This window comes from Ahaetulla prasina, chromosome 2, assembly GCF_028640845.1.
Source record: "Ahaetulla prasina isolate Xishuangbanna chromosome 2, ASM2864084v1, whole genome shotgun sequence".
Taxonomy (NCBI): Eukaryota; Metazoa; Chordata; class Lepidosauria; order Squamata; family Colubridae; genus Ahaetulla; species Ahaetulla prasina.
The window spans coordinates 166,470,038-166,492,780 of NC_080540.1; the positions used below are offsets into that span (position 1 = coordinate 166,470,038).

Genomic DNA, 22,743 nt, shown 5'->3' on the forward strand with positions numbered 1-22,743 from the left:
GGAGAGTTATAGATTTTCAGCTTTGATTATTAGGGGTTACTGTTACTACGTCCTTGTAATTGGCCCAATCTAATTCCAGAATTATTCTGATCGTAAAATGAAATAACTCATACACTCAACTATCCTACTCTGACAGCTGTTTGTTTGTGGCAGAAAATACCAAGATTCAACCAAGAGCTATGGTACGGTTCATGTTCTAGAAGGTTTATGTCCCTCGGTATTTATAGGTCAGCTGATGCCAAATGACATTGGGCAGCTTACTACTTAGGTATATGTGCCTATAATATTAACATCGTTATAAAAAGCTAAAGGTTCCCCTCGCACATATGTGCTAGTTGTTCCCGACGCTAGGGGACGGTGCTCATCTCCGTTTCAAAGCCAAAGAGCCAGCGCTTTCCAAAGATGTCTCCATGACCATGTGGCCAGCATGACTAAATGGCAAACGTGCACGGAACACTGTTACCTTACCACAAAGGTGGTCCCTATTTTTCTACTTGCGTTTTTTTATGTGTTTTCAAATTGCTAGGTTGGCAGAAGCTGGGACAAATAATGGGAGCTCACCCTGTTACGCAGCACTAGGGATTTGAACTGCTGAACTGCCGACCTTTCGATCGACAAGCTCATCTCTTAGCCACTGAGCCACCGCATCACTTATAACATTATATAGCATTTATATAAATATATATTAAGTGGGTTTTTTTCCTATCAAAGCAACCTGGTTACCCAATATGGGAGGGAGCGTTCTGCTTCTCTTTCGCCTTTCAGCCCCAATCCAGGAGCCCTCCTGGATATAACAACATATAACATTGTTATATATCGATATTTAAGTCATTATTCCTAGAGCCAGTACACATGACTTGAAATGGATTGGTTGTGCAAGCCATTCATTGCATAAAACGCTTCAGTCCCCATCTTAGAAGAGTCCACATTACTCCCAAGTGTACTGAATGAACCACTAGTAGAGAATATTTTTCTGGATTGTCAATGATTTTTAATAACATTTCAATACTGTATCAGTAAGGCAATTACCGAGTTGCTAGTGATGATTTTAATTGCCTGCATTGGTATTAAATGAATGGATGCTTTCTACAGTCATTTAACTTGACCTTTTAGCTTGTTAAATTTGCTGAATCAGGGTGTGTCTCTGATAACTCATCCCACCAACTGTCATGGAGCCAGTGACCAAGGTTGCCCACATGTTCGGTTTTCAGGAAGATCTAGTTGAGCATTACTCATATGGAAATAAATATTTATTTGTTCTGCCCCCATTTGGCACCCTGCAGATGTGTTATAATTACAATTCAAGAATGATCAAAAGAAGAAAATACTGGGCTTTGCAGTCCCAACAGAGAGAGCCAGGTTATGGAAGACTGTAAATTTAGGAGGGTAGGCATCAATCGATGGGATGCTACAGGTCGTCCTTGAATTACAACTGGCTACTTAATGACTGATTGAAGTTACGATGGACTTTTAAAAAAATTACAGCCTATTCTTGAAGTTATGACTGCCTTCCTCCCCCACAATCACCTGATTGCATTTCAAGCATTTGACAACATTTGCATTGATAACTGGTTCCAATGACCCCACAGTCACACAACTACAAAATGCAACTTCTTTTTTTTTTTTACTTTTACTAATTTCTGACATTTTTTGCTGGCTTCTGGCAAAAAAAAAAATTCCACCATTCGGAAGAGTGGATTTGCTTAACAACCACATGATTCATTTAAAAACCACAGTGACTCGCTTTGTGTCTGTTGTAAAAATGATCATAAAATCAAGCCTGTCACAAGGCCTCGACTTACATCTGAAATTCCAGGCTCCACTTTGGTCAAGAGTTAAGGATTGCCTTGGTTCTAATATATATGAGTTTACTGTTTTGTTTTTGAGTAAAAAATGGAGACAATTAATGCTACCTTCCCAGTTTAAGTATACCAAGAAAATAATAAAATAGTATTTTAAATAGTAAAAGTTAATTACAGATAGTCCTCGACTTACAACAGTTTGCATAGTGACCATTCAAAGTTACAATGGCACTGAAAAAAGTGACATGACCATTTTTCGCACTTATGACCATTGCAACATCCCCATGATCATGTGATTTACATTTGGATGCTTGGCAACCGAGTCATGTGATCATCTTTTGGCAATCTTCTAACAAGCTAAGACAATGGGAAAATCAGATTCACTTAACAACTATGGCGAGAAAAGTTGTAAAATGGGGCAAAACACACTTAACAAATTTCTCACTTAGCAACAAAAATTTTGGGCTCAATTGTGGTCGTAAGTTGAGGACTATCTGTACTGATTCTTGTTCTTTGTCACAGTGAACTTCCACACTTCTGGGTTTTTCTGGTTGCTGGGTTTTCAGCTGCCATAGAAAATGAAGCTCTGTTGACAAATACATGTTTAGTTTTGATTTAGATTTTTCAAGAGATACTGAAAAGGTCAAAAACGAATGTCCATGGGTTATTCTTTTCCCTAAATGCCCTTTTCCTTTATACCACATCAGAATGCGCTCTCAAGATGCACTTTCTATATTTTAGAACGTATTTATGTCCATTGAAAACGTCCTGTAGAAATTGTTACTGCTCACAGTCAGCATCTCTCTTCTCCAGCTAACATTTTGTTTCATTTCATAGGCCTAAGGCGTTTCATATAAATACAGGGCAATTGGGAGTTTGCATTTTTCGTTCTGAACATAGTTTGCCAGCTTTTTAAAGTCAGGGTTGCTTCACTGCACCTTTGCTTCAGTATAAGTAATTCTGAGATGACATTTTTAATTGGAGCAACTTAATGTTTCATAGCTTTTTTTTTAATTGTCTTACTCTTTGCCCTTGCTGTGGTCAGCAATCAGTTCAAGAAGTTTCCTCAGATGACCTCATACCACAGAATGCTTCTACATCGGGTGGCTGCCTATTTTGGCATGGACCACAACGTAGACCAAACGGGGAAAGCTGTCATTATCAACAAGACCGGCAACACAAGAATGTAAGGCAAGAATGCATTTCAGCTAGGAAGGGGGTAACTGGGAAATAAATTACATTCTTAGTCTTTTAACATTTCTATTGCTTTTCAGAATAGCCAGAGCTCTTTCTAGCTAGCTAAGTCCAGAATTGTGAAGTTATAAGATATATATCATCAGGGCCATCATATTTTATTGCTTCTTGTGCAGGCTGCTTGCAGCAACCTTGAGATTATTTATGTCTTTCCTTCCCATGGCTTTGCCTAATTGATTAATGACAGGAATGGAATATGTCAATCAAAGCTCTTAATGACAGCCTCTTAGTGACTGCCCTTATCTGTGGTGGCACAGTAGTTAGCTTTCCATCCTTCCGAGGTCGATAAAATGAGGACCCAGATTGTTGGGGGCAATATACTGACTCTGTAAACCGCTTAGAGTAAAAGCACTATGAAGCAGTATATAAGTCTTAAGTGCTATTGCTATCCTAAAATTTTGATAGGCAGCATGGCGCCCTCTCCAGTTGATTGGAAACTTGTATCAGACACAGCCCACATGTCCAACAAGACATGTCACTCCTTTCCTGGTCACAAAGCTTTCCCTAGTCTTCTAATTTTTTTTTCCATTGAAGGAAGAAAAGCACCTAAAATGCTATGGCTTTCTTCCTTCTTCTTAAGCAGGAAACAGGAGATGATTTTTCCTCTCTGTTTTCTACAGCGTGTGCTGGAGTTTTCTAGAGTGGTCCTAATTAACGTTAGGTACCATTTTAACATGGCCATGTGAAGTGCCTGCTGGCATGAGGGTGTTTTTTTTTTTAAATCTCAGCATTTACAGGCCACAGTTTGGAATTCCTTCAAAAAGATACCGTTTTTACTGTCTTGTCAGCCTTAAAGTTTTAAGTATCCTGAGGGGGAGGGGGAGGGGGAGGAAGAGGAGTACCAAAGCCAAATACAAGAATAGTGGAAGGTGAATAGGTTTTTCTCTAGACACAGGCTCAGGTGATTTATTTATTTTTTGGATCAATTTTTATTGATTTTTTTTTTACCCTCACACATACCCACATATTTTATGAACAGAGTATTGGCCATATCATATTTTATACAACTTAACATATCCAAGTACATTTTACTTAGTTACAATTTCTGCAAAAATGTTCTTTTTCCATATTTTTAATCATATCTTGATATTTCTGTGCTTATTTATGTAAGCCTCATCTTCTTTCGCCCTCAAGTTCTAATTTCTCCATTTTTACTGATATATATTCTCTTTTATTATTTTTTAAATAATTCAGTTTTTATCCTGATATATTCAAACAGATCTGGCTCAGGTGATTTTTGAATGATTCCAAAGCCTGTACAGGTTTTCAAATTGAAATTCCTCATTTAAAGCAATAAAGAAGATTCTATGTTGCTTTGCTGGGTAGGTTGCTTTGCAAAACCACTCCCAAAGCAACAAAAATGCATCTGCTGTGAAATTTTAGGTTACAGGATCTAGTTCATGTGCACGCAGCTGGAAAGAAAAGAATAGTCTGTCCCACTAGCATTATTTTTACCAGAAAGCGCACATCTTTGCTAAACATGATTTAGGAAATTTTCTCTGGCTTCACTGAGAGAAATGTTTCTGAAACAACCCCGCCCCCCCGCCCCCAATCTTCTTATTGGGCAAAAGCTTGGTAAATCTGGATACAATGCTTCTGCAAGTATAAAGCTTTTCCTAGATAAATTTTGAGCTGATCTTTATAGTATATAGGTATATCAGTATTAAGGATAGACCAAAAGTGGTGTAAAGCAGGGGTCTCCAACCTTGGCAACTTTAAGACTTGTGGACTTCAACTCCCAGAATTCCTCAGCCAGCTTTGCTGGCTGAGGGATTCTGGGAGTTGAAGTCCACAAGTCTTAAAGTTGCCAAGGTTGGAGACCCCTGGTGTAAAGCAATGGCCCCCAATCTTTTGGGCAGCACGGCCCGGTTCTATGGACCAGAGGGGTTGTGGTTTTGTGTGCTGTCTACATCCCGTGGATGGGGCTTCGCTTGTTTGCACAGACTAGTTTCTGGCATGCTGCGGATCAATGCCAGTTCACTGACCGGGGGTTGGGGACCCCTGGTCTAAAGGGAAGCCTCTTGGGGAATGGAGAGGACAGTTTGGCAGAAATCTGGCATATGCCAGTTGTGAACCTAGTATCTCCTCATAGGTGCATTGATGTATAGGGCATGTGAATAAATCTTTTACTTCTTTTGCATCCTGACTGCTTCACCATCTCATCTGCTAAAAAATTGGTTTGGGTCTTCTCCGCAGCCCTGAGCAGAGGTTCTCTGAACACATAAAAGATGAGAAGAACAGTGATTTTCCACAGAGGTTTATCCTCAAGCGAGATGATACCAGCATTGATCGAGATGATAATCAGGTAAGAGAGGCCATATATAACTTCACCTGATTGTGTTCCATAATTATGAAGCACAGCGATCACTTTTATTGACTTTCATCATTTGAGCTTTTTTTTTTTAACTGACACTGCTTCTTTGCAATATTTATTTACTTGGTCAAGTTCCTACAAGGTATTTTATATCATTCAGTCAGGATCATATTTGTATGGAAAGCAGCCTTCTTTCTAATCTGGTGCAGCGATGGGACAACAACTTGTAATTCCTAGTAACATGATACAGATTTGGATATATTGACTGGGACTTTAAGAAATTCCAGGAAGGACGGTGAAGAAACGTTTGCTGATTTAGTTTTCAGACAGGAGAGCCCTAGTATCATATTTTTTTGAAAGGGTTTATGGGGAGTTCCAAGAACTGGAATGGATTGCAAAATTAGCAAATTCAAAGTATTAATTACAAAATCTAAAGTTTGTTTGTACCTATGTGCAATCCATTCTTTTTCCTCATTGTGTTAGAAATCGGAACCAGTCATTTTAGTTAAATGTGGAGAGACTCAGGACAAAAAGAAGAAAAGCGGCCCTTTATACCACATAGTCATTAATGGAAATTTGGGGCAATGGAGATGAATTATAGCTCATCAGTTTAAAGGAACTGGACAAATACTTGGCATGTTACTCTGTCAGTGACCACTCTTTACTACTTCTGAAATCACAAGCAATATCCCTTAAATATCATTTGCAAATAATCAGCTGAAGTAAACGATATCAAGGAAGTAACAGTGAAAAATCCATATAGTCTATGTCTGTGAGCTTCCAGAATGCATCTAATTGGCCACTGGTGACAAAGAATGCAGGAATAGATGAGCAGTGGACTTGATCCTGTGGGACTCTTTATATGGTCTTATATTTTCATTAAATTAAAGAACAGTAAAGTCTAGCTTCAACTGTTGAACCTGAGAGTTAAGACCATCTTTTTTCTGTGAGATTATTTTGATTCTGATGAACTAGAGAATGAAGAAGGGAACATGTTAAATTGGTATTCCTTCTAACAAAAAAGGATAGCTTGCAGTTTTAACAGGATGCTTAGATTTAGATAGTGTGTTATAATGTTGAAGGTGAGGTCAGGTTGTCCCTGCTAGACTGCCTGTTTTGTGGACTGCATGGGCTTGATTTATACATGCGAACTATGATGATTGAAAACAAAATAATTCTTAGTTTTTTGTCACAAATATTGTGATGAAGGGCTTTTTTAAAAAATTGCTCACCAAAACCTAGGAATATTTTCTAAGCAGACTAATTTACCCAGGAAAATCTAGACAGTGTGTTGTGGTCTTAAAGAATTCATAAAGTAATTGCTGATTGTATGCATAAGATTTTCTGCTGGGTTTGGCGCAGAGTAAGGCTGTAACTGAACAAAGTTCTATTTGTCATTAGATTAGGATCCCACTGCAAGATGGACGAAGGAGTAAATCCATAGAAGAACGAGAAGAGGAATATCAGAGGGTTAGGGAACGCATATTTGCACGGGAGGTAAGCATGGATAAATTTTGATGGGACCCAGAAGATACTCAATATTCTATGTATCCATAAGTTGATTTGTGTTTAATCAAACATTGAATCATTATATCTTTGCTGGGGCGCAAACAGGAATCACCAGAAATTGCAAATACAGTACAACTGTGAAGGTTCTTTACAACGAGATTTTAAGACACAGAAACAGAAGGTTGACCAAGTTAAGCTGCTGAATTTTATCTAATCCAACCTTGAGGCCTAAGATAGCAAACTCTTAGCAAACTTAACAAGACAAGAAAGCTGCTCTCTTGATACCAAAAAGCAAGCCATTAGCCATCAGAAGTTAGAACAGTGTACTCCCAATAATAGCCTGACCTTAATCCTATAGAAATATTGTGGAACGACCTGAAGTGAGCAGTTCCTGTGAGGAAGCCCACCCACAGTCCAAAGTTGAAGCTGTTTTGTAAGCTGATGTGCAGGAGTGACCAACAATTCCTAGAAAGGTTTTCTTGAGGTTATTGCTGCCTAGGTGGGGGAATAGCAGCTACTAAAAGCAAAGGTTCATATACTTTTGCCATACACAAAAATACAAATACTGTAAGTAGCTTTAGACCATTTTCCTCAATAAGTAAATGTACAAGTATAATTTTGCCTCATTTTTAAAAAAAAAAACATGTTCTCTTTATCTTGTTTTAAGACTTAGGTGGAGAACATCACCTCATCATAGGTCATATTTTTGCAGAAACATTGAAAATTTAAATAGGTTTATAAACACTGTTAGAGGACTGCCACCAAATTTCTTCATAGTTGTACAGTTAATCCTCAACGTACGACCACAATTGATCCCAACATTTCTATTGTTAAGCGAGACAGTTAAGTGGGTTTTGCCCCATTTTACAATCTTTCTTGTCACAGCTGCTAAGTGAATCTCTGCAGGTGCTAAGTTAGTAACTAGGTTAAGTGAATTTGGCTACCCCATTGATTTTCCTTGTCAAAAGTTCACAAAAAGTGATCATATGACTCTTGGACACTGCAAGCATCATAAATATGAATCACTTGCCAAGTGACCGATTTTTTGATCACGTGATGGTCATAAGTATGAGACAGTCATGAGTTACCTTTTTCAGTGTTGTTATAACTACGAACGGTCACTAAATGATCTATTGCAAATTGACAACTACGAAGGTTAATATAAATTACAAATCTGGAGCTTGCGTAAGGTCAAATGAGCATGATTTTTTTTATTACCATTATAGATTTTCTGCCTGATAGTTGTAGTCGTGAGAAAGTTTTAACGGGGCTTTTTGGAGCCCCTGGTTAGATACATCTTGATTTCAGCCTGCCGTAATCTTTTCTAATGTCTAATAAGATTTCTTTCCATTTCTTTTTCAAATTGTGCGGCTCCGCTTGATGATTAGTCGGGCCAAAATGGATTCCTGAATGAAAGCAGGTTAGTAAAGCTTGTGCATGCTTCCGTCTAATCTTCAGTCTTTCTTGAGGATCCTGAAACTCCATAACAATGCTTTTCTTTGATGTTAACCAACAGACTCGCCAAAGAAGGCTTTTCTTCTAGCTCTCACAAAAGGCGACAGATCTTTAGGTACCTCTGTGTGATTTCTTGCATACATTTGTCTTGCAGAGCAAAATTCGCACCCATGCATGGCTGCTTGTCGAGTCCTTCCAGTTGTCATCTCTTTTGCAACATCACTTTCTGTTTTTTTCTTCTCCCACAATGAGACAGAAAGGGTGATTAGAGACATTTCATCCTGAGTAGCTGGGGGTTCAGAGCATTTACTTAGGAAGTAAATTCTCTTGCTTCCCATGCAGCTGACTTCCAAGTAAGCTAGCTTCAGGTTGAAGCCCTAAAAAAGAATTAGGATGGGGAAATGGATGGACAAACCCAGAAACACTCCAGTTTTCGTGCAGCTGCTCCCACTATCTTCTGGGAATGCTTCTAGAATAGGGGTTTCAAACTTAAGAGCCATGAGCTGGATCTGGCCTGTGGGATACTTAGATCTGGGCCATGGGGCTGCCCTGGAAGCAGTGAAGGACTGGCCCGTGGTGCCCCTGCCAGCGAAAGCGGAGCTTGTGAGGGCCCTCGCTGGCAGAGAATTGCAGGAGACCGTCCCAGCCGAAAATGGAGATCAGGAGCCCATTTCACTCGGGCCACCACAGGTGCGCCAATATGAGTGACATCAAGGTGGCCATGCCCCCTGGCCATTCCCCCCCTCCCCCCCCGGGTCAAACACAACCCTGATGCAGCCCTTAATGAAATCGAGTTTGACAGTCCTATTCTAGAAGATGTAATTCTGTATCTTGTAATTCAGCTGGTTTTATGTGATGAAGTGGGTGTCCGTAAAAGCACAGGGTTAAATTTTAAGCCGTCTTTTGTTCTTTCAAAATAAATTTCATCTGGCTCAGCATAGGAAGCTGCTTTATACCAACCCAGATCATTGATTCATACACCTCAATACTACTGGCTGTGTCTCAGAGGAATTCATTCATTGATGGTTCAGACCGGAGTCTTTCTCAGCCCAATATGGAGAAGATGCCTAGGATTAAGCTTTGAACTATAGGCTCTATCCTATCTGTGATCTTTCTCTTCAAAGGGATGGAGTAGTCATTGTGTGCCAGCAGGGTAGTTGAGCTGAACAATTCTTTGAAAAGGACCTTTGCAATGAAGAGGGAGAAAGTTAAGTCCGCATCTCACTGTAGCTTAACTATGCTTTTAAAAGGACAACAGCAACAATAACAGTCAACATTGATGGGGTTTTTTTTCTTGAATCCAGGAATGCATTATAAAAGCAGGCATCAACTCCTTTCTTCAAATAAGGGAAGGGAAGGCTGGGGGGACGGATTCTTGAAGTCTATCTATACACTCACAGACCACTCCTGTGTCATAGCAAGGGAGGGATCCAGATCTCAGCATCTACATGCTGTCCAGGAACCCAAAGCTTTGTAGCAACTTACATTGGAGAAATGTAGAAAGTAAATAATCAAATTAGACCCGCAGCTATACATTTAGAAATGTTGAAACTAAACTAGCAAAATCTGCAGAGGCTTTAAAAGCTCAGCGATCAGGATTGCTGCAACTTCTTTAAGAAACCCAGGTGTCTTCTCGTGACACCTCAAGTCCTCAAGGATGGTTTCAGGGCTTTATATTTGTCAGGATGCCATTATGAGAAGGCCTTCTGTCTTGGGATCATCTGGTGCTCAGGACAGCAGAACCTTTGCAAGGTATCTTGGGTAAATATGTATGATTATAATTTTAGAGCCTTTGAAGTTTAGCGTCTGCTTACTAGCGAAAGCAAAGAGGCAAAGGTCAGTTGAGCTCTACTGATAGTGCTGGATGAAGGAGCACCATCCAAACTATGAAAGCAAAACCACTTAGAATACATACACATATACAAACATGTTACCTTTTCGGTAAAAAGTTCACTGTATGAGTACCATTCACCTGGCTGAATATGTCAATAACAACTTCTATTTTGCTAAGATTCAGTCTCAGGTTGCTCCCTTCAGCCACTTCATTAAAATAATTCAAGTGCAGGTTGAGGATAGCAGCAGCAGCAGCACAAAAAAACCCTAAGGATCAGCAACAACAAAAAAATATTCATAAAAAGATTACAAAAACGAAGCACTAAAAACAAAGCACTAATTTAATGCCAGAAAAATCTAAATTTCTTCTTAGTCAATATATACGTTGAAGGGGAAATCACATCAATATTTGACTTGGCTGCAGCTAAAAGCTGGAATTCTTTAAAAGAAAAAGTACATAAAAACCATCATGGCAGCACAACAGGCTACGAATCATCAAAGCCAAAATCGGACATATTTTAAATTACAGCAAGTGCCAACTACGTAAGATCAAAGATATACATGTAGATCATCTCATTAGCTGCTGCAATAAAATTGCCCAGAGTGTATTAACCAATGCCATGAAATTGCTAGAAAAATTATACTTTGAAATGTATGTAGAAAACTTGGCTTTACTGTTAAAAAAAGGCTACTGGGACCACACACATGAAAAAGAAAATGAGGAGGTCAGAATCTTGGGTTTTAAAATACAGAAGAAAAGATACCTGAAAAACACACCAGACAGTACTGCTATTGGGGGGAAAATCTGATGTTCATAGATGTTGAAATATTAGGACGTAAATGAATTGATGAAAATCAAACGGGAAAAATACTGAGATTTGTAATTGAAAGTTGAAGGACTTTGGGAGGAAAAAATCAATTATAATGTCTGTAGTATTTGGAGTTCTTTGTACCGTATCAAAGAGATTTACCAAATATTTCAAAGTTTTAAATCGGTTTGACTTGAAACTTCTGACGTTGGGGAAAAAAAGAAAAGACAAGACCTTGCTTGTAATTTCTTAAAAGCATAGTATCTCCAAGATTTCTAAGCTTGAATAGAACATAAACCTTTGGAAAACGTCAAGTCTAAAAACTGATATTCATTGGATGAATTTGCAATGTCCAAGATAACATTGGACCAAATCCTAATTACTTTTTCTGAAGTTTCTTATTAAGAATATAAAAGAAAAGAACCTTGCAAATCCTAAATTGTGATGCCAAAGTTTATGCAGTAATTTTCTACTTTCTTGAAGTAAATGTGTAAATAGGAGCAGGATCAAGGAATTCTTCATTCTTCTTTTGTGTTACTCTTTTTCCATGGTTACCTTTAGCATGTAACTCATCTATTGATGTTGCTTTTGCTATCTTGGGAAAACAAGCAGTTAAATTGTGTGGACTGCTTTGGTATACTTTAATAAGAGCAGTCTGCATGGCATGATATAGGTGCTTTTGCTTTGTGATTATAAAGTTTAATATTTGCTCAAGGCCCAAGTAGCAAATTGTGAGCATTAAAGACCAAACTGTACCTATCAGAGTTGAATTAGAGTTATTATTCTTGTGTTGCTGCTGCTCAGTTCTGTGGGATTCATAGAGGAATTTGTTCTTGGGCACTGGGTCTTGCATCTGAATCTGTCTTTGGTTCCATTAACTTTAATATCAGCCACAAAACTCAGTTGCCTTATGAGGTTGCCTCATGTGTGCTTTACAGAACATTCTTAGGATTGGTTATTAGATCTTTGGTATAATTTGTTGAAACCTAACCAGAACAAAACAACCTATAGATAAGAAATTCATCTGTAGTCATGGCAACTTCCTTTCAGTTGATAAGATGCAATTAAGAATTTCAAGTTGTTGAGGGACACTCAGCATGGAGGCCATTGATCTCCAAAGCTTGTATCTGTTCCAGGGGTGGGCTTCAAAAATTTTAGCAAGGGGTTCTCTGCCTGGTTGTTGGGTGGGAATGGCTATGGTGGATGTGGCCGTTGGCCTCCTGCACCATGGCAGGGAGGGACATTTTTGCCCTCCCCAGACTCCAGAGGCTTTCTTTGAGCCTCCGGGAGGGCGAAAACAGCCTCCCCAAGCTCCAGAGGCTCTCTGGAGTCTGGAAACAGTTCCCGAACTTCCAGTAGGCCTCTTTTTCACCCTCCCTGAGCCTCTGTGCATACCCTGCACTTGCCTGCATCCAAAATGGGTCACATGGGGACTCCTGAGAGGTGGGGTGGGCGGGACCAGCCAGGTGTGGGATTTGGGAGTTCTCCAAACTGCACAGAATCTTAGCTAGAGGTTCTCCCGAACCCCTGCGAACCTCCGGCAGCCCACCCCTGATCTGTTCCTATATAAAGAAGTGATATGAGCTAGAATTGGCTAGTAAGCAGTGATAATAGGTTGCTAATCAAGTGAGGTATATTCAAGTGAGGTCTCTTGATGTTGAAGGTTTTTCTGGACAAGCCATGAACACTACTGATCAACACTACTCTTCAACTTTCCTTCCCATGCTGTTTACATTAAATAACCCCCTGGCTTATTGTAAAGTAGGCCTGAAGTTTGTCTACATATCTCAAAATATAGCCAGTTTCAGTAACCTGACATTCAGGTTACAAGAGTATGTTGTTTAATCTCTTCCATAGATACAGTTCTCCTGTTCTGTTCTGATGATAATGGAGACATTAAAATACTTAACTGACACAACATTTTTTGGTAAGCCACTGACAGTGACTATGGCTATCTCCCTCCCACTCCAGCCCCCAACTTTTTTCACTGTGATAGTCTTTAGGTTCTATGTTTACTTCCCTGGTTTGAAAACTCCCCAATACTCTGCAGTACAGGCTTAGAAATCTGTACATTCTGTATTCCACAGAGATTAGCAGAATAGTCACTTTTGCCAATATCTGTAATGATAGATTGACTTTTCAGTTTGCCACAATAAGTTTAGGGTCCATTTTATCACCCAATCCTTTCAGATGGTTGAAATAGTTTTTTTCAAAGTCTGACGTACTCATTTTAATATTGACAAACCAAAACCACCTGTTCCAATATGTCCAGCCTTGACATGTGATGGGGGAATTGAGAAAGCAAAATACCAAAACTCTGAATTGCTGACTGTTTTCAACTTGGCAAGTATGGGGTTTGTTTGTTTTTTGGGGTGTGTGTGTGAAAGGGGAGGGTTTCTTTTGGACTGAAAGGCAGCCTCCTGTTATCTCTGCATCTGGCTGAAGTCCCTTGTCCAAGTTTGAAGCTTAAACACCTTGCAATAGTTAGGTGTCTGGGCTATCATTTAATATTCCAGCTACAAGTCTTAATGGGAAACTTGTTTGAACACATGGAGTTCAGTAGGTTGTTGGTACAAAGAAGCTGGAGGAATTCCTCCTGTAATTGATCCCCTTCAATAAAATAATAAGGTATCCACCTAGAGAAAATGAAGGTAGGAAGATTGTAAATATGCAGCTCTTTGTCTACAAACTCAGTGTAGTTTAAATGAACATCCTTTAAGAGCTCTTTCAGATGCAACAAAATCAAATCTTTTTAAACTAACAATTCAAAACAAAATGTTATAGGAGCAAGCTGAAAACCAGCGATTTAAGAAAGTTACACCTAAAAAACATCTCTGCAAAAAAGATACACATTTTATACCTTTATACATTCTAGACCGGGATGCCCTATGCACGGTCACTTACGCCCTCGTGACGTCTCGTCTGGATTACTGCAATGCTCTCTACATGGGGCTCCCCTTGAAGGGCACCCGGAGGCTTCAGTTAGTTCAGAATGCGGCTGCGCGGGTGATAGAGGGAGCCCCTCATGGCTCCCATGTGACACCTCTCCTGCGCAGACTGCACTGGCTACCTGTGGCCTTCCGGGTGCGCTTCAAGGTTTTGGTAACTATCTTTAAAGCGCTCCATGGCATAGGGCCGGGCTACTTACGGGACCGCCTGCTGCTACCGAATACCTCTCACCGACCCGTGCGCTCTCACAGAGGGATTCCTCAGGGTGCCATCAGCCAGGCAGTGCCGTTTGGCGACACCCAGGGGAAGGGCCTTCTCTGTGGGGGCTCCCACCCTCTGGAACGAACTCCCCCCAGGACTTCGTCAACTTCCGGACCTCCGAACCTTCCGCCGCGAGCTTAAAACACATGTATTCATCTGCGCAGGACTGGACTAGATTTTAAATTTATATTGGTTTTAATGGGTTTTATTATATATATTGTTCTTTTTAATTATTTGGCTATGTGAAATAAGTTTTTTAATTGATATTTTATTCTGTATTTATATGTACCTTTTTATTTGCCTGTGAACCGCCCTGAGTCCCTAGGGAGATAGGGCGGTATATAAATGTGAAAAATAAATAAATAAAAAAATACCTACTGGATCAATAAATCTTTCCTTTCCCCTTCTTTCCTCTTTTTCCATCATTGGGTACTGAGTCTTTTTTTCCTGTTCTCAATGCACTCTTATCTAAACCATGCCTGTTGTCTGAAGGACTGTATGCCAGTATTAGTAGTTTGTTAATAGAGTGTATTTATCAGCATTTGGTATTTAAAAACAGTTAGCTTCTATTCCCAGGGATTGTAAATATGAGGTCTGAACCTGAAAGACCTGTGTAAAGCCTTGAGATACAACATGGTGTTGGCTATGTATATTTCAGTTTCAAGCTTGTGAATTCTAATATAGTCTGGGCAAGCAGTACAAAACTTATGAATGTCTTTTCAGCCAATTAAAGTTTTCCTAAATGACTTTCAATATTAAATACTTTGATTGTCCTTCCCCCCTTACTTCTGAATTGGTTTTCTTGGGGAATCGTTGTTGAACTGTATTCTGGGAGACTTAAGCATTTCTGCTGTCCTCACTGTTATATAACTCCCTGTAATTTTAATAAACGGCCTTCTATTAACCTGTCTAATTCTGTCCTGAAATTTAAGAACAATCTTGTTTTTCATTTGTTCCTTCGCACATACGAACTAGACTGCCAGCATTTTCACACTTTTCTTCTAGCTATGCTCCCAATTCTCACCAGTTTGCTCTTGTTTAGTAATGCAGTGCAGATTCTGTGTTTTGAGCCCTGAGGTATTTTGACAGTGTTTGTTAGGAGCAGTTACAGGTCTGTGCTACGTGAGGAAACATTCCAATCTCTATCTAGCACAAAAAGTTTTGTGACACCCCTGCTGCAGTTTACCCACCAAATAGTTAATGCTGCTTAAATGAAACGGACTGCTGGAAATACCTGCTACCTGAGTTAGGAGCAATATCCAAATTCCGATGGCAGGGCACGGGCATGCTTGAACTCATCCTGCATTTTTGGTTAGAGCACTTGTTATGAGTGCATCTGCAGGGCAGTTTTGACTTAGATTGTCACCAAATATTGTGATGCTGACCATTCTGCCTATTTCTCCAGGGGCAGCCTGTAAGGTCCATCTGCCTACACGTTAGTCTGTTTGAAAGCCAGTAGCTTTGAGCTGGCCCTTTTCAGTGTAAGCTACCTGTGCTCATTTGTCTGCTGTTCCAGTATCAAAATATTGGCATTTTGAATGTTTAGACATACTGTGCCTTTTCTGGTCCACAATGACTTTAACCGTTGCCATCCCTGATACAGGGGTAACCGAGATGGGCTCAGCCGGGCTTCAGGCAGCCACCAGAGCAGCACGGAAAGTGATATGAAATCCCTGGAGCCCCGGCCGTGGAGTAGCACCGACTCCGATGGCTCGACGCGTAATCTGCGCCCTCCAGTCACCAAAGCCAGCAGCTTCAGTGGCATTTCCATCTTGACTCGAGGAGACAGCATTGGTGGCATTGGCAAAGGGAATGGTGCCAACAGGACTGCCAGGCCAGGTATCTCTTCCTTCTTCATTTGCCCTTCTTCAGGTAAAATAAGAAATTCTAAGTTCATGTTGAATATAGCTTGGGAGTAATCCTCTCGGTCTCCCTTCCAGTGGGTCCCAGCCACATCTTATGCATTGGCATTGCTTAACACTATAGAAATCAAAAGGATGCAGCTAGAAACCCACCCTGAAACATTTGCGCTAGACAGCAGTTGTGTCGGTTTTGAGAAACAGATCCAGCAACAGGAAACAAGCTGGTAAATCAAGGATTTTGTCTAGGGGTGGTATTCACTTACTTTCCCTACTGGTTCGCAAATGTGTGCGTGCACGTCCACGCATGCACCCGGCCTCAAAAACGTGCCTAAGTAGGATGGCGTAGAGCTGGAGCGGGTGGACGGGCCCATCAGTGATTTCTGCTACCAGTTTGGGCGAACTGGTCTGAACCAGCTGAATACTACCTCTGGTTTTGTCCCATTCCAGAGATGATCAAGATGCTGAGAAAAAGTCAATCCCTGCTTGGTAAGTGCAGCCTGGGTCTAGATCTTATCTACAACTCTGGCCATCTTGACAAAATACCTTCTGACTTTTTAATTTAGTTAGAACTGTTTTAAACACGGTGAAATTTTATTTCTGAGCCCTACTTTGTTGGATTTCATGAAGCCCCTTGTTAGTGTTGTGTCAGCTTTAAAGAATGTTCACATTGAAAAGCAACCCGCAGTGATAATGCTCAGTCTTCCCTTTTCCCCTTGAGCTGTTTATAGGTCATACCATACCAATCTGGTACAGGTTTCAATGTTGATGGCTGCTGACACCACAAAGTCCTGTTACATGATCACCATCACTGAGAATGGTGTGCAGAAATAAGCCTTGTCTAATAGTCTTGGATAAAAAAATTCAGCCTTCAGAATTCTGTAATTTCATTCTGAGACTTCTTTATCTAATTGGCAGGTAATTCAGTAAAAATTGTGGTGCTTTTTCAAGAGGCAACTGGACTTTCTGAAAAACTAGAAAGTCCAGTTGCCTCTTGAAAAAGCACCTTTGGGACCACCATAACATGGATGATTGAGAATCTCCATAGACACTCCCAGCTAGAAACCCACCCTGAAACATTTGCGCTAGACAGCAGTTGTGTCGGTTTTGAGAAACAGATCCAGCAACAGGAAACAAGCTGGTAAATCAAGGATTTTGTCTAGGGGTGGTATTCACTTACTTTCCCTACTGGTTCGCAAATGTGTGCGTGCACGTCCACGCATGCGCCCGGCCTCAAAAACGTGCCTAAATAGGATGGCGTAGAGCTGGAGCGGGTGGACGGGCCCATCAGTGATTTCTGCTACCAGTTTGGGCGAACTGGTCTGGACCAGCTGAATACTACCTCTGGTTTTGTCCCATTCCAGAGATGATCAAGATGCTGAGAAAAAGTCAATCCCTGCTTGGTAAGTGCAGCCTGGGTCTAGATCTTATCTACAACTCTGGCCATCTTGACAAAATACCTTCTGTCTTTTTAATTTAGTTAGAACTGTTTTAAACACGGTGAAATTTTATTTCTGAGCCCTACTTTGTTGGATTTCATGAAGCCCCTTGTTAGTGTTGTGTCAGCTTTAAAGAATGTTCACATTGAAAAGCAACCCGCAGTGATAATGCTCAGTCTTCCCTTTTCCCCTTGAGCTGTTTATAGGTCATACCATACCAATCTGGTACAGGTTTCAATGTTGATGGCTGCTGACACCACAAAGTCCTGTTACATGATCACCATCACTGAGAATGGTGTGCAGAAATAAGCCTTGTCTAATAGTCTTGGATAAAAAAATTCAGCCTTCAGAATTCTGTAATTTCATTCTGAGACTTCTTTATCTAATTGGCAGGTAATTCAGTAAAAATTGTGGTGCTTTTTCAAGAGGCAACTGGACTTTCTGAAAAACTAGAAAGTCCAGTTGCCTCTTGAAAAAGCACCTTTGGGACCACCATAACATGGATGATTGAGAATCTCCATAGACACTCCCAGCTAGAAACCGATCGTAAGAAAAACTGATGAGCTTTCATATATGCAACCCAAAATGATGGTGGCTCTTGAAAAATCGTTGGGAAAGATGCACTTTACATCTCTTACATCGGGTAAACAAGGCTAGGAAATGTGATTTCACCTACCTAGCATGTCAGCTATAGGGATGATCAGCCTGTAATCTGAAACATGAACCAGGTAGCTGGTTGGGAAACGTTGGTAACGTTAAATACACTTCTGAAGGAGAAGTGGTCCGTGGAGAAGTTCCTTTAATCCTATTTAACAGTCATCAGCATCTGTGTTGGTACTTGCTATTTGTATGGGTAAGTCAGCATACTGTTCTTTCTTTCCCATCCAGGTGAAAGGACATGCGCTTCCAAGATTCTCTTCCTTCACTCTGCAGTATTATGTAGCATACTTAATATGTGGGATGGATGATGCATTTACAGATGTACTAATGCATCCTCTTACCTTCAGAAATAGGGATGTGTCAATAGAGAGGGTGGCACAAAGTAACATTGTGTCTCCTCTCTCACTGTTGCTTCCTACAGTACTTGGGATGACTCACATGTAACCATCCATCTACTCACCCTGTTTACTTCAAGGGCAGGCACTGATATGCCTTTGTTTATTTCTTTTGCCACGTTTTCCCTTTGGTTGTTTACGAACATGATCCCCTGCCTTCATAGTCAGCATGGCGTTGGAGATAAATCCTGTCACCCATCTGGTTGTGCAGATCCATGAAAAGTTGGTCTTTGCATCAAAGGATGTTGACATTTTTATTTTGTCTTTGGCATCTAGCTAGTTGACACCCATTTTTAAGCTGTGCACATAGTTTTTTAAATCACAGACGAAAGCATCAAGGCAGGCACGCAATAATCAGTGTGGTTCACAACTAAAGCACCAAGAATAGACTGTGTTGCTGGGTGATTTAGTGATTCATATTCTCAGATTTTTTATTTCTTTTATCTCATTTGTACAAGAACTGTAATAAAAATGCACAATAAATGCTGCTCCTTTCTATGTTGGTCCATTAGTTGTATCTCCATTGGTTACTTTTAATTGATCGGCCATCATTATCGCACAAATAACTTAAGTTTCATCCCTTTCCTCCTTCCATTATTCTTTGTCACATTATTCCCAGTGAAGAGAGAGTGGTGGAGGAGGCTGCATGGCAGCTAGTACATGAATATATTACGTAATGAAAAGTTTTTAAGAACACTAAGAACTTGTGTGGAAATGTGACCGAAGGCAGGAGCTGTGGGATAGGAAGTCTCGAATGCAAATTCATGGGGTGGCTTTAAGCAAGTAGTTATTTCTGCCCTCACAAAAGTACTATTTTGTAAAGTATTATCAAAGAGATGTATAATTAAATGTATTGGATGTGCCGTATTTTGATCACACAGCTTGGATTTCCCTTAATGCTGGGCTTATTTTGGAGTAGTAGCATAATCGACAACAGACCTGAGTGATACAGAATACAATTTGGGTGGTGCTACCTACTCCCCACCGTAGAATGCATAATTAGAACAAAAAGGAAATTTCTGTGTCTGGGTTGGCATTTCAGACCCAGCGGGGTTTCAGGAGGTTGTAATTCTAGTCCTGTTTCTGATTATGTCCCCCTTTCTTTAAGCCTCTTCGTTGCCAGCATTTCCCTTATTGGGTATTACTACTACATAACCTCTTCCCTGCTACCGATTCTTTCTCCTGGCCCCTCTGGTACTTCTCAACCAGTAAACATCAGATGTTTTGGAGTACAGTTCCCACCAGTCAGTAGGATGTAGATAAAACACATTTCATCTGTAAGCTTCCTGGGATTGATAATCAAGGGGATCATGTTTCCTTCAGTCACAGAACTGGAAAGAACTACGGTATTTATGTTATTGTCCAGCCACCCCTCCTCGGTGCAGAAACTGTTGATTATTCAGATTCTTGATGTTGGGTATGCAAATATATGAAAAATGCTTCCTTCCTTAGGAGCAACCCCTGAGAAACTTACAGAAGAAGAATCATGTAGATTCTTGTACAAATGTTAATGGCATATCTACATGCAAGCCTATGGTTTTCTTAAGCCAACGAGCAAAGCTTGGTTCTCTTTCTCTCTGTCTTTCAAACATAAATATTTTTAACCAGAGTCTTATGTCAGGTGAATCCTTCATATGTTTTTAAAGAAGACTAGATGGTGGGTTTGGTTGAATTTTCCTACAACAGAAGTCTACTTAGTTATAATTTTCTTTTTGCATAGCAACCATTCCTTAAGACCACTTATTTTCAGCAAATACAACACAGGCTTTGGAAGGGGCTTTTAGTTTGACGTTTTTATTTTATCATTGATATGGAATCTTCTCTAATAGCAAGAGGCAGACAGGTATCCAAGATCCAAATACTAGCAATATGGATAAAATATAAAGCAAAATGTCAAGTTACTTTACCATTTTCAATTTATTTTATTTTAACCTTGTTTTCTGGTTGTTGTTTTTTCCCCAATTGCATTATGTCATACATGAGAAGAATAGGGACCACTTAGGGTGAAAGAAAGCAATTTATTGGTAAGAACATGCTGAATCGTTTTATAATAGGTAATAACAGCATCATTTTGTGTCTTTTGGTGGTTAACCGGAATAGTTAACTAAATATGACATATAATAAATGGGGAGGCTAAAGCAGCTTCATATAGTTATTTTGGACTATTTGTTGCATGTGCAGTTTAAATCACAATGCACAAATATCATAAGGATATGTACCACAAGTGTCCTATAGAGTGGTCTATGAGTCTCAGGAACACCTAGGAAAAAGATATATTCTCTATCACATGTGCATCACCCCTTTAATTATACAGTGACTTTCTGGGGAAAATCAAAGGAGTGGAGTTATGCTTGGGCCCTAGAGCAGTCAGCTTGTACAAGTGAATTCCTAATGTGTGTACCATTCAGGGCTATAACAAAGCAGAGCAATTATATATCATATATCGTATTAAATGTCTCATTCATTCATATGTATATATATATATTTTCTGAGGTTTTCGCGGGTGTTTGTATGTAGGTCTTTGGTTATTCGGGTTTTTTCCCGCGTAAAATTGGAAGTGTCTTGGCGACGTTTCGACGAAGTCTCATTCGTCATCTTCAGGCTTCAGCTTCGTGTTTCTGGGAGCAATGTGTGATTGCAGCTGTTTCTTCCTTTTTAACTGCTAGTGGGGGTTTGAACTGATTGGGTGGGAGCTTGGCTGTGCTCTGATTGGATGGGGTTTTTTTGTGCTCTGATTGGATGGGGGTGTGTCCTGTTTGGGTGGGGGCTTGGTTGTGCTCAGATTAGTCTGAGTTGCAGGGGGATTTGAGCTGGTGAGCTGCATTGCTGTTGTTTGGCTTCGTGTTCATGGTTGTGCTACATCTTCATAGTGGGTGTCAGTCTGCTGCATGTATGGATTGGAGGGGTTTGAAATGGCTAATGTTGCAGCTGTGGTCTGGCTTCTGGTCCTTGGTCGTGCTTCATGATCAGTGTGGGTTTGGGTTTGCTTTCTGGGTGGATGTGTGGTGGTGACATCCTGTGTGGACCTCGTGAGTGTGGGTCTGGTGTCATTCCTTGTGTTAGGGACTCGTTTGTCAATAAGGGCGGGTTTCCAAATGGCTGGTAGGCAGGAGGTATCATCTCGTTGTTCATGCTGTGTGGGCGTTTTTCTATCTCGATGGCTTCTCTGATTATTCTATTGTTAAAGTGTTCAGTTTTGGCGATAGTTCTGGTCTTTTTAAAGTCAATATCGTGTCCTGAGGGTTTAAGGTGTTGGACCAGGGAAGAAGTTGGTTCCTCTTTTTTGACTGAGTTCTTGTGTTCTTCAGTGCGTGCACTTATTCTTCTGTTGGTTTGTCCAATGTATGTGGTGGGGCAGGCGGTACATGGGATTTCATATACTCCTTGATTTTCTAACTCAATTTTGTCTTTGGGGTTTCCTAGGATGGTGGATATTTTTCGGTTTGTGCAGAATGCTGTCTTGATGTTGTGTTTGTGGAGGATCTTGCTGATTCTGTCTGTGGTGTCTTTTATATATGGGAGGAGGGCTGTGCCATTTTCTTGTTCTCTGTCTTGGATTTTAGTGGGGGGTTCTTTTTGGATTAGTTTGGTAATCTTATTTCTCTGGAATCCATTGGATGTTAGTACGTTAGTGAGAGTGTGTAGTTCGGTTTTTAGGTTTTGTTCGTCAGCTAAGCGTTTTGTTCTGGAGATGAGTGTCTTGGCTCCGTAGAAAGAAAATGGCACAGCCCTCCTCCCATATATAAAAGGCACCACGGGGAGTGAGGTACGGACTCCAGAGCTTCCAGAGACTGATAGTAGTGAGGCAGAGGAACAGGAGGAGCCTGTTCTTAATGCATGCATGAGAAGAGCTGCCAGAAGGCAAGAGCAGCTCAAGCAAAGAGGACGACTCGGGAGTAGGGCCAAGAGATGATTGGCCCCTTCTGTAAGGCTTAATTAAGTTTTTTTTTTCTTCACTGACTGAGTTTCCTACTACCTACTTGGGCCTGGGTCACAACAATCATACCATATCATATCATATACCATATCAATCAAAGCAAAGCCGCGGTGATGCAGTGGTTAGAATGCAGTACCGCAGGCTACTTTTGCTGACTGCCGGCTGCCAGCAGTTCAGCAGTTTGATCCTGACCGGCTCAAGGTTGACTCAGCCTTCCACTGTTCTGAAGTCAGTAAAATGACTCTTTAAACCGCTTAGAGTAAAGGG

The 22,743-nt window shown here is 40.5% G+C and overlaps 1 protein-coding gene across 10 annotated transcripts in view; it reads left to right on the plus strand.

The window, feature by feature from the left end:
• Positions 1-22,743, plus strand: part of R3HDM2 (R3H domain containing 2) — a 189,469-nt gene that overhangs the window by 119,666 nt on the left and 47,060 nt on the right. For 6 of the 10 annotated variants that reach the window (XM_058167085.1, XM_058167083.1, XM_058167082.1 and 3 more), the window contains 6 exons: positions 2,848-2,988; positions 5,253-5,361; positions 6,772-6,867; positions 8,268-8,299; positions 8,396-8,449; positions 15,790-16,025. In XM_058167085.1, coding sequence (XP_058023068.1) covers positions 2,848-2,988; positions 5,253-5,361; positions 6,772-6,867; positions 8,268-8,299; positions 8,396-8,449; positions 15,790-16,025 — 668 coding nt within the window. The remainder of the gene's footprint in view (positions 1-2,847; positions 2,989-5,252; positions 5,362-6,771; positions 6,868-8,267; positions 8,300-8,395; positions 8,450-15,789; positions 16,026-22,743) is intronic. The other 4 variants (XM_058167086.1, XM_058167090.1, XM_058167088.1 and 1 more) reach the window with 1 other exon arrangement.